At 36.2% G+C, this 12,589-nt stretch overlaps 1 protein-coding gene across 1 annotated transcript in view; it reads right to left on the reverse strand.

The window, feature by feature from the left end:
* LOC148941200 (choline transporter-like protein 2) overlaps positions 1-12,589 on the reverse strand; it is a 71,102-nt gene that overhangs the window by 24,321 nt on the left and 34,192 nt on the right. The window contains exon 5 of the mRNA XM_089103899.1: positions 6,320-6,485. Coding sequence (XP_088960025.1) covers positions 6,320-6,485 — 166 coding nt within the window. The remainder of the gene's footprint in view (positions 1-6,319; positions 6,486-12,589) is intronic.

Below are 12,589 nucleotides of genomic sequence, written 5' to 3' on the forward strand. Positions count from 1 at the left end.
CATTGAAAATACAGAGTTGGCCATCACAAATGAGATTAATTTCTTTTACGAGAGGAAAAGCTACCAATATTTACTTTACAAATTATAGAACAAAATAAAATTATTTTTTTCAAAAACATCTGAAAAAAACATTTAAATTTAAAATGAGCAACAATTAACCTAAGCAGAAGGGACTTCGTTTGACCACTCCCCACCCAAAAAATTCAGCTGCTTGCTTCCGGTTTACGCGTACTAAAATATAAAAGACGCCAAATATAATTATATAAGGAGGGCATAAGAGGTCGCAACAAAGCCAGTTTATTAGAGGATCTAGAATCTGGAGCTGGCGTTGCTGGGGCTCAAATAGCTGCCAAAATCAAATCAAGTTTAGCTTTATTTCAGATTTCATACGCTTTTTTTCTACTGTGATGGTGTAATTAACCAAAATTGGAACGCCAACGTTCCCAGTGGTATCCTAATAATGACACTAATGTACGACAAAGCCTACTAGTTATATGAAGTAAATTCATTAACATATTATTAGTGCCACCTAACTTCTTGAAAAAGCGGCTATTTGCACTCTTAAAGAAGCCGCCAGAAAACATTCAAAGCTGAAAGATATTCAAGCGGAAGCGCAGATGAAACAGATTCACGATTAATAATACCTTCCATGATAATTGAATGCAAACCAAGTCTTTGGTCTGTGGGGAAATTTTCCGAGAGGGGGAGCAATGCGCCTAGAATCCGGAATGCAGGCCAAATCTTTTCAGCTGGTGCCATCCAAATCCAGGAAAAGTTACAATATGGATTCTTTTGTGCCTTTGTCGTCCGTTCTCTTAACCAACTATAATCATCATGTTTGTTTATATTACTTGTATAAAAAAAAGGCATCTAGTCTAGCTTCGGCCATGACTAAGATTTTTTTTTAATAGATGATTTAGATTCTGCAAATTTTACTAATACTGACACAAAAGGCCAATTAATAAAAATTTACTTCCGTTACTTTATAATCAACTTAAGTCAATAAATAAACGTTATTAATTGTGTCTGAATTTAGCCTTGAATGTGATAACACCTTTTTTAGATTTCATCAACTTGAAACTCGGTAGGATCCTAAATTTATTCAGTGACCGGAGTTAATTGTTTGACCATTCGTTCCTAACATTTTATATGGATTAAAAATGTTGTAATCTACTGACCTAGTTTATGGACATTTATTTACACTTTACAAAAATAGATTTGTGCTGATTTCAATTTTGCGTAACCATAACTGACAAGCAGAAAAGGGGCAGTAAACCCGTGGCAAGCGCCGTTGTACCTGCCGGGAGAGTCTCCCTTAAACTGCGGGGATAAGGTAACGGGGGCTGACGCTTCCTTTGTCTTTTGGGGTGATAGCTGGATCAGTAATGACGGAAAATACCGTGGTTTTAAGTTCGGTGTTGAACTTTATACAGAGGCATGTGGAAAAGAAAACGAATAAGGAGATTGTTATCAGGCAGTCGAAGTTTTTCTCAAAGGAAGCTCTGCAAGAGGCTATTGATATATGTAAAACAGTACTCGACAAAGACAATAATCAGAGTCGTAAGGGCTCTCACCCGGCTTCTGCCTTTTCTGGCGATATTTATGAGGTTATGTCAGAAAGGTTCACAAATGAAGTTCTGACCCCTCGTTTTGTCATTCTCGACACAGCTGGCGTTCCAATCATTCCTGAGGATATGAGTACGATTGTTGCCTCACAATTCAATGATTGGAAAGCGATGCTAAGTTTTCTTGTTGAGAAGCACGAAACCTCTGCAGTACCTAGCTCAAAGAACCAGCCACCAATATGGCCTTCTCTACCCCGACCAGAAAGGAATATCCCAGTTGTTTTGTTGAATTTGCCCGCAAACTTGAGTGCCAATCCTACCAAGCAAAAGGAGTTCTTGAGGAAAATTGGACCCGCTGATAAAATAGACAGAATCGAACAACGAAGAGACAGGCTGTTTGTACATATGATAGACGAAACATCCGCAAGTGTCGTTGCCTCGGGGGCCCAAGGCGAGCAAAATATCCGTAGCAAGGTACTGCGCTCAGAATACCTCTGGACCATTTACGCTGACAAAGATTACGTCGTTTCAACTATTCCCAACCTAATTAGCGGTGTTTCCCAAGCCAAGCGCTTTGGAAATTCCTCAGTTGCCCAGCTCACGTTCGCTACTAAGATTGACTTCGATCAGGCTCTCAAGTTTGGAATCAAAGTGGAATACACCATGTTTTCTGTGTCAAAGCCCCTTACAAAGCCGCTGCAGTGCTATAAATGTCAAGGTTTTGGTCATCGTGCAAACCAGTGTCAGAAGGACACTAAATGTAGAAAATGTGCCGGTGATCATAGCTACTCCGAGTGCACCTCAAATGTGCTCAAATGTACCAACTGCGGATCCAACCATGCACGTAACAGCTTTCGGTGCCCGAACCTAAAAAATGCAGCTCGTGGTACAATTCCAGACCAAGCTGCGCCGAAGAACTTAAGTCGTAAACCGGCTCGATAAATGGCGAAGTACGTGTGTTCTGTCAAATCATAAACGGTGCTAGAGAAAAATTAGACATACTTCAAATAGTGTATGATGCTTTCGATATAATTTCCGTTCATGAGCATCTGCTTAATTAAAATAATAGCACAAGACTGATTACTTCTTCTGATCGTCAGTATTTTATCTACCCAGCTAAAAGTACTGGGGGTCGACCCTCGGGGGGCTTAATGATAGCTGTTAGAAAAAAGTATAATTGTAATCTGTTTGAGTCTAATGATGTACGTCTTGTAGTAGAATTTAGTGGTTTTATTGCTGTTTGTGTTTATATGCCTACAAATTATAGAAATGACCGATCGAGTCAGAAGTTCGCGTCTGCCTGCTCGTCATTGTCGAAACTACTTGAAAGAATAGCTCTTACCCGTAAATCTTGTGTTATTATGGGTGATTTTAATACGGACATTAATGATAATACCATTGGTCACTCACAAATGTTAAAAGCTACATTACCGCAAAATTTCTATTGTCTACAGAAAAATAGATCGTTTACCTATGTACATAATCGTGGTAGCACTTCTGATCTCGATTTCGTGTTTACTGACATGGGGGGTCTCCAGCAACAGATAGTTAATGTTTCTGACGACTTTGTTTAAAGTGACCGTTCGCATCTTAAATTTAATTTACCACTCAGTACTTACCAGATGCTACTTGATTCGCATTTAGTTAAGATAAGGGTTCCGTTCCATTTGCTCTGGCGGGTCAAATCTGACCGGCTTCTCGATTTGAATTGTTATTTGCTTGAACTGGTGCATAGTATGAAAATGGCTGCATCCGTTGCAGTTCCGTCGGAAAAAAACAAAGCTAAATACCCATAAGAGAGGCTGGTCAGATTTTCCTGGTTTGAAGGTTGAAAGGTCTCGCCATATGTTTTGGAGACAAATTTGGGTTGATTGTAAAAGACCACGTTTAGGGTCTTGGGTTTTTAAAATTATGAAGTCGAGTAAACACCAATATCAAAAGAAGGTGAAATCTTGGAAAAGAAGTCGGGTTAAGGAGCTATCGCGGGAAATGAAAATTAATCCTCGTCAGCTATGGCGAGAAGTGTCTAAACTTATCCGTTCTTCTTCGTCACCGCCCGATAGCATTGAAATAAATAGATGATTTGAGCATTTTTCTTCAATGTTTGCAGCTGATCCTCCATTGTTAGAAAGTAATTTCCAGGAAATTCTGATGCAGCATTTTGATCGACTAAACCAATACAGTAACTGGCTTACCATTACCCCGCCGTGTGCTGAATCTTTTGTTAGTCCTCTTCCTTTAAGGAAATCGCCTGGGGCAGATGGTATTCAGCCGGAACATCAGAGGTATGGTACCCATAAACTGTTTAGCCACATAGCTTTATTGTTCCAAGAAATAGTATCGCCCAAAAGTCTGTCCCACAAGGTTTGTGTCAGGGTTTCGTTACCTGTATACATAAGAAGGGGAAAGACTCTAAAGATTGTTCTTCGAACAGGCTCATCACTATTTGTTCAGTTCCAGCAAAGTTACTGGAGAAGATACTGTGCCCTATAGTGGCAGCACGAGCGGATGTGGGTGACAATCAGTTCGGTTTCCGGTCCAGTCTTGATGTTCAGAATGCACATGCAACTTTTATTTCAATTGTTGAAAAGTTTAAGAAACGAAAAACTCCATTATTTGTCTGCGCAATAGACATATCTAAGGCGTTTGATTCTGTCTTACATTCGCAAGCAGTCTTGTCACTACTAAGGGCAGGACTTGATCCCTTTGTTTGTAATTGTCTGTGGCAATGGTATCGAAAAATCTCAAGCAAGAATTCGGTCTGCCGGACAACTTTCTGGACCTATAGATATACGTAGGGGTGTTAAACAAGGCTCAGTAATCAGCCCTGTGATATTTAACAATGCAATACGTTCTGCGACAAAATTGATACAAGATTTTTTGATAGATGATGGAATTGATGCTAGTGATGGAATTGATCTACTTTTGATAAGTGCTAATTTAGAATCTTTATAGAAAGCTATTAATGCCGTGTCGTCTGCACTTGGTGATAATGGGCTAACTATAGAGCCGTCTAAGACTGAATTCGTCGTTTTGAATGACGAAACATTGCCAAATCGTGCTGTTGATGTGTGCGGGAAGACAGTTCTCCAAAAGGATAAGTTTGAGTATCTCGGACTCCGGTTTGGGAATTCTATCAAAGCTACAAAAAATCTAGTTATTGCAGCACTTAAAAGAAAAACTGCGGAAAACTTCCGGTATGCTAGGACGAACTAAAGGTCAATTTGACAAAATTACGCTCGGTTGTCTCCGTAACGCCATGTTCGTGCCATTTTTTAACCCCTTTATGGAATTGCTTTAGTAAAACCGAACGTAACCAAATTCGTTAAATTTTTTTTCGGTATTGCAAATATTTATTGGGAATTTCCAAATGTTTCAGAAACTCTTATGTTTCACAGATGTACTATGTTTTTGAGATAAGTAAGAAAATGGATGAGTTGTATACCCGTTTCAAAAGTCGAAATAGAACAATACTCGACGTACCATTGGCTAGTCTTGTGCATTAAAATCGTGTTTTTGATTTCCTTTGTTTTCTCTTTTCCGCAGTTATCGCAGTTTAATTTTGTTTTGTAGCGTTGTGTGATTTTTTCGTTATTTTTTTCTTTCGTTTTATAACTCCTTTGAGCATTTACATGTGTTTGTATGAAGGGTTGAAATAAAATTATTATTATTATTATTACTAAGAAAGCAAAAACTAATAACATGTTCCACTAGGGGTAACCCCAAAAATGCCGAGGGTAATGGCAGCATTGGGCAAACCCCTAGCTTCTAGGGCCGACCTCTCGAGCCTCTGAAGATAGAATACAAACCTCCCACATGCCACCTATCCATAGTCAGATTCTCTTCCGATTTTATTTCACGTTTTGAACATTTTAAGAGAATGTTCTTATAAAAGAAGTTTGAGCCCTTGGAATATTCTTTTGATCTTTATAAGAATTTAATCCGATTTGGTTAAGAAAATCATGGATAGGAGATGGAAAACAGCTGCATGTTCTAAACAACAATGGTTCGAATATATGACTATCACGTTATAAACAAACATATGGTTATCACGTTATTAGGGCAGGGGTGTAACCAACGTAACTGAAGTACTGTAAATGGTTTAAATCAAACCAGTTTAGTAAATGGTCAAACATAACTGGTTTTAAATCAAGCGATTTTAAGTAATTGTGTAAATCGGGGAAAACCTTTGTAAATATAAGTTTTCAAAGCCTCGTTTAGTCCTAAATTCAGACGGTTCTAATGGCAGCATGGAGATAATAAGGACGGCGCTAATGATAAAAATTTAAAGATGTACGAATGGTAACACAAAGATGGTTAGGAATAGACCATTCTGTGTTCATTCACAAATGGCAATTATGCACAAAACACTAGGCAATTCAAAACAGACCAGCTTAAATAAATTTTATTCCAAGCTCATTAGACCTTCCCTGGAAAAAATATAAAACCTCCTATCGAGAGTCTGAACATTTTTCCACTTCAAATATGTCGGTAATAATGTAAGAATACAGGGACCTTTTTCAGCTTCCGTGCCATAGACCCCCCCCCCCCCCCCCCGAACAAGAAACAGTAAAAAAATTTGCTTTTTTTTTCTTTTTTTTTAGACCAGGGCACTTCGTATCGAAGGAGTTGTCATAAAAACTTCGAAAAGGGCTCATTCGATTGAAAATAGAAAGGGCTAATGCCCTTTTTTGTAGTCGGAAGTGATTGGAGAACACCCGCAATTAAGCATTGCGCCCAGTGAGAATACTTACAGAAAACAAGGAGTCCCAAGAATGCAACGACTGAGATCCAGACCATAGTTCCAGTGATGAACCTCATAATGAATATCCATAACAGACAGGTTATCATCACGATGACAAAAGCAGACAAAATGATCCACCAAGACTCCATAAGGTCTTTACAAACTCGAGCAGCAGTCTGCAAATAGACAACATTTATTTTACATTTAATTACGTTTATTTTTGTTGAGAATTAACAAAATTAGTAATTTAATTTAATATAATAAACTTAATTTAATATTAATATAATTGACTTAATTTAAATTTAATATCATTTTATATAATAGACAATATTAATCTACTTTCTTTTCATTGGCAGGCTTAGTTTAGTAGCACCTCCAGAGGGCATTAATCTTTGGTGAACTTTGAAAAAATTTATGGTCCTATGTCAATTCTAAATTCTTGGTCAACCTTCTTAAGACCATAGGCGGGCGTACCATGTTTGACCATAGTTAATTTGTGATTTATATAATGTTAAAGAATTATTTATATAAAGTTAGAGTTATATGATGTTACAAGTTATAAACGTTTATAAAAGTTATAAAGTTAAAGCCATATAAAGTTATACAATGTTAAAGAATTATTTATATAAAGTTAAAGTTATATGATGTTATAAGTTATAAACGTTTATTAAAGTTAATAAAAGTTTATAATAGTAGTTTTTAAAAGTTATAAAGTTAATAAAAGTTATAATAATAGTTTATAAAAGTTATAAAGTTAAAGTTATATAAAGTTTATACAATGCTAAAGAATGATTTATATAATGTTAAAGAATTATTTATATATAGTTAAACTTATATTATGTTATTAATTATAAACGTTTATAAAAGTTATAATAATACGTTATAAAAGTTATAAAGTTAAAGTTATATAAAGTTGTGCAATGTTAAAGAATGATTTATTTTATGTTAAAGAATTATATAAAGTTTAAAAAATTCTTAAAACTGAGTCTTCACTAAAAAAAAAATTCCAAATATGGCTGAATAGCCGACTCAAATCATTTGAAGTATTCTTTAAACTTAAGAGTCAAAGAAAAGCGGATTCAAACACAAATTAAGTAAATAAAATATAAATTTTTTCGCAAAGTCAAAACAGGCAGGAATGTGTCTTTTTTACAATTTTCTAAGCTTTAGAAATAGGGAAAGAGCGGAGATAACAGCTTGAAAATACTTTCTCGGTGCATAACTTAGGCCCTAAGTTCATTCCCGAAAGGTTCAATGTCGTAATCCTACTACTTTCCAAAATAGCGAAAAGCCTGCCATGTAGAGTGTTCACCATATTTTTGCTAAAGAACGCATCAGTGCTGTGGTGCCGCAGTGGAATTGATCGCCGCTTGGTAATACAAGACCCCGAGTTTATCTCAGCTGAAGCAGCACACCGCAGGGCCATAAACTTCATCCTGGTGTTGAGAGTATGCCAAACCCTCTCCACAATAATCAAAACAAGAAGAAGAAGATATAAGGACACACTATACTGGTAAATAATTCACAAGAATTTCATAGATTTCGGTAGTTTTCTAAGCAAATGAATATTGAAAAAGCAAGCACGTTTGAGCTTAGATGAACGAAATTTAACATTATTTATTACTTTTTCTGACAGCATAAGATAGCAAAGACAAAGCATGCTGTTAGTACGACACTCTGGAGAAGGTTAAAACAAACAAAAGCAGATGTAGTGACGTCATACAATTTAAAGACACAAATTAAGACGATTTCTCTGAATTTCTCTATCAACCATGCCGGGATTTACCAATAGGCCCACTAGGCTCCGGCCTAGGGGCGTACAATGCCAGGGGGTGTAATAAATTATTACTGAGTGATTTTTTTCTTAGCAAAAACTGGACTGCTGTGGTTTATCGCCAAAGTGCCAGATACATTCCGCCACCGCGCTGCCTATTCACTGAAAACTGATTTTAAAACAACACAGGAATTCCGTGGCTACTTATAAACTGTCAGATGTCTCCCAAGAATGGTAGCTGAGAGTCCAGTATCACCTCTCTCTTTCATTATTTTGGCCCATCAGTTGCGTTCTGTTCAGTGCTTTTTCTATCCCCGAAAATCTCGCAAAAACCGAGCGGCGAAAACACTTGGGCCTAGAAGCATCCAAGTTCAAATCCAGCCCTGGTATAAACCGACAGACATTGCTACTATATATCCCAATTAATGGTCTAGGTTAAAAGACTCTCCGCGAGTACATAACTGGTGTCGTTTTCAGGAATAGGGCTAAAAGAAATAGATTTGGAGATATGAAATTAGTGGCAATCGTGAATTTGGAGCCCTATGTTATGGAAGCACAAAGGTTGGGACTAAGAAGTACGAATAATTACTTCTCATGGACTTGGTCTGGCACCGAAATCTGTAGTACATGATACCAGTTCACCCCTTGCGATTGGAAACACATCCACTGGGTGCGCATGAGAAGGTTTTACCGCCTGATTTTTTTTTAAGTGGAATTTCAATAACACGGAGCCAAAATCCAAGCCAGAGCCAAGTATATTTAAAATGAATAGAAACCCTTATTTCATATAAGCAAAGCAAATTATTTTCTTGAACCTTTATCTCACCCTGCTATGATAAATCAACCCCCCAAAACACGAAAAAAAGAATTAAAAGAAATAGAAACTATAAAAACAAATGCTACAGGATATTCTAAACCTTATATTCTACCCATAGTTTGGAATATAGGTAGACTACTTCAAGATCCCTTCTTTTTTTCATTCTTCTTTTCCATTTATTTGTCTTACTTTCAATTTGGCTGCTCAATTTTACATGTGGGGGAGTTTTCTGGGGGATATCATTTAGAATAGCGAGTTAAATGTTTAGATATTTGAAATATAACTTCTTTAACAAGATTTAATTCTTAAAAAGATTTAAGAAAACAAGTAAATCCTTCAAAGTGAGGCAAAAGCCCCATTGCAGCCATTGCTGCAGCATGTGCCATCACTGTCCTTTGTTCATTTTATGGTTTTACAGCATTGGATAAAATAAATTGACTCAAATTACAATGTTCACGAGATGAAACTTTTATCTTTAAATAAGAAAACGATCAAGATGGACTTCATTAAATTCAGAAAATCAGCTTTAGAGATTCCGTAAGCTGAAATTGCCCATAAGTTTTTGCACGAAAAAAAAAAAAAATAGCTCCTCAACTTTTGAATGTATCACTCCCATGGGCACAACTTGAGTCTCTAAACATTAAAGCCTTGAGAAAAGTAATATGAAAGGATTATTACAAAAAAAAAATGGAAGGAACATCACTAGTATAATCAATTGCCTAATTGTGATGGTGTATAACAGAGAAAAAGAGAGTTTACATGTCAAAACTTGTTATAAAAAAAAACCTTAGTTCTTTTTAATGGCTTGATATTTTCCACTGAAGGCTGCTGCTGACGACTCACTACAGCATGAAGCCGCCTGAGGCCAACACAGCTATGCAAGCTTCTCCTCCATCCCAGTCAATCCAAAGCCCCCTTCTTTACACCCTCCCAAGAAGTTCCAATTTCCCTTAAACCGTTCCTTACAACATCCTCCCATTGCATTTGGGGACCCCCCCACTCCCCAGGATCCGCCACTGCATTATAGCCGTAGAAAGCAATAGAACCACATTTTTCGTACAGTTTAGTGTTTGAAATACAATCAGTCAGACGGGTGTCCAAAAAAATGCCAAGAGACAATTACTCTGGAAAATATCAAACAAATCCTCCTCCTTCTTTCGGAGTGCCCACGTTTCAAATACACGTAACGTATACACGTAAATATACACGTAACGAGGCATAAAAAACCTGTCATATATTTCATGCTTTACTAAGACAGGTTCAATTTATCAATATTATGGTTCGCCTCAAGTCCCTTTTAAACACGTCACGCCATTTTCAGTAACGTTTACACGTAACTATAAGAAAATAATCTCTCTTTTTCTCTTTGAGGGCACACTAGATCTAGTATAAAAACGGAGGGAAAGTGAACATTGTTGCCCATCTACCATTATCATGAATTCAGACCAAGTGATAATTAATATTTTGGGCGTTTCAGATTCATATTTGACGACTGTAATTACTGTAGACCATGGTTCGTAGACTTATCTTGCCATTCTTGAAACAAATAAAAAGTATCGTGATTGGCTTACGAAACTATGTCAACGGCGTAAACTAATGGAATTAAAGCACACTTTTTACACGTAACTATAAGAAAGCAATCTCTCTTTTTCTCTTTGAGGGCACACTAGATCTAGTCTAAAAACAGAGGGAAAGTGAACATTGTTACCCATCTACCATTATCATAAATTCAGACAAAGTGATAATTAATATTCTGACAAAGTGATAATTAATATCTGCCACCGTTAGTGACTCATAAGTGCTAGAGTTAAGACCTCACGTCACTACATTTAAACGTTCAACCTTGCTAGAATAGTCAACCAACTCCACATATAGCATAGCATCAAAAGCCATGATTACCAGTATAGTAGCAGTTAACCACGTGGCGTCAGGGTCGTCACTCTGTTTTAAGAAGAGAATATTATTAGGTTAAGTAATTCAGTAAAAGGAAGATAGGAGGAGACAGGCGAGTGAAAGAAAGAGATCAGAGTGGTAGTTACATAGACAACAGAAGCATAAAATTGCTGGGTGTTATTGGAAAATTATCATGGTTAATTTCAGAGACGTGCAAAAATTTTCAACGGTGGCCAACGAAGGTATTTTCCAGCGAAGTGCTGAAACGCTGAAAGATGAAACTTAATTAAAAATAAAAATTTTTAATTATAATGATTTTTAAGTAAAATTTTTATTTTTTTTTCTCCAGCGAAACACGAAAGATAAAACTTAATTAAAAATAGAAATTAAGAGAGAAAAAAAGTTACTTTTGCAATACTTTCTTTTAATATATACCCTTGATTATCGGTTTTTTAGCATATATGCATGATTTATATAACAGGACAACTCAAAAGGAATGCGCCCCTACTAGGTTAATTCTAGTACGGAAACTACTGTCTAGCAGTAAAATTGCCTTCACTGTTCATTTTAATCAAAATTCGTTATTTCACAGAATTGAGATATTGTAATCAAATTTGATACTATCCTTCGAATTTGTATCTAAAATCCCTAAGAAATTATCCCCAAAGTGGCTTGGGTCAACATTATTTACAATAGCTTCTGGTCAACAGATTTGTGCCTCTGGTCAAACAGATTTAAATTTATTGCATCATTCTAATTTTAGCAAGGCCTAACATGCCCCTTTATCAATTAAATGTATCTCTGATTATATGCCCAACTGCACTTCAAGGTCAATGCTTAAGGCTTTGTGGGTTATATCCTCCAAGGAAGGACAGTTTTCTGACCTATCTAGGCATTCGTTTTGTCTTTTGTCTTGTCAGTGTTAACAGTTATTGCAGTACTGAAAGTGTTTAACATTGTGAATTTTATTTATTTGTTTGTTTATTTTTTAGCTGTTTTTTTTTTGCTTGTGTGCTAATTGTCACTTTTTTTAGACGGTTCGCTTTTATAAGAATTTTCTTTTTCTTAAAGTTTTTTTTCCGTTGAAAAAGACTCCCGGACGTAAAGCCGAAATATTCAACTATTTTGTTATTTAAAGCTTTGTTGTTTTTCTTTTTTTGTGCTTTTGTTCCACTGCTTTATCTAAATTAAACCCGTTGTTTTATCTTTTAAATTATTATAGCTTTATAGAGCTTGCTTGCGTATTAGCATAGCGAATGGCAACTAATCTTCCCTCCATCTACTGATGTACGCAACGAACTCAATCAAGTCCTTTCAAGCCAAAAACCACCAAGTGTTTCAGCTGGATTTATTCAATTTCATCCCTTATAAAAACTTACGTTTCTACGTAATAGAACTTATCTATTTATCTATTTTTCGTCCACAAACAATCCTAGTTATTTTCAGGGGGGGGGGTCAAATACGTATCCAAGGAAGCGATTGATTTTGTGCGTCTGTCAATAAATAAAAAAAGAAAGTATTTATCTATTTTGCGGCCAAAAACAATCCTAGTTATTTTTAGGGGAGGGGGGGGGTCAAATACGTATTCATGGAAGCGATTGATTTTGTGCGTCCGTCAATAAATGAAAAAATAAATATATTTTTTTATTCTCAGAGGCAATATATAGTTAAGCTTTACTAAGTCGATTTAGAGGTTCGTTAGAACTGTGAAAAAAGGTAATATATCTTGTGCAAGTCAGTTTTTTTTTCGGCAAGTTTTAGGAATTACCTAGTAGAACTTAGGTTTGTCTTGGTAC

Source organism: Artemia sp. Qi Xiang Cuo, chromosome 18 (assembly GCF_049724085.1).
Source record: "Artemia sp. Qi Xiang Cuo chromosome 18, ASM4972408v1, whole genome shotgun sequence".
Taxonomy (NCBI): domain Eukaryota; kingdom Metazoa; phylum Arthropoda; class Branchiopoda; order Anostraca; family Artemiidae; genus Artemia; species Artemia sp. Qi Xiang Cuo.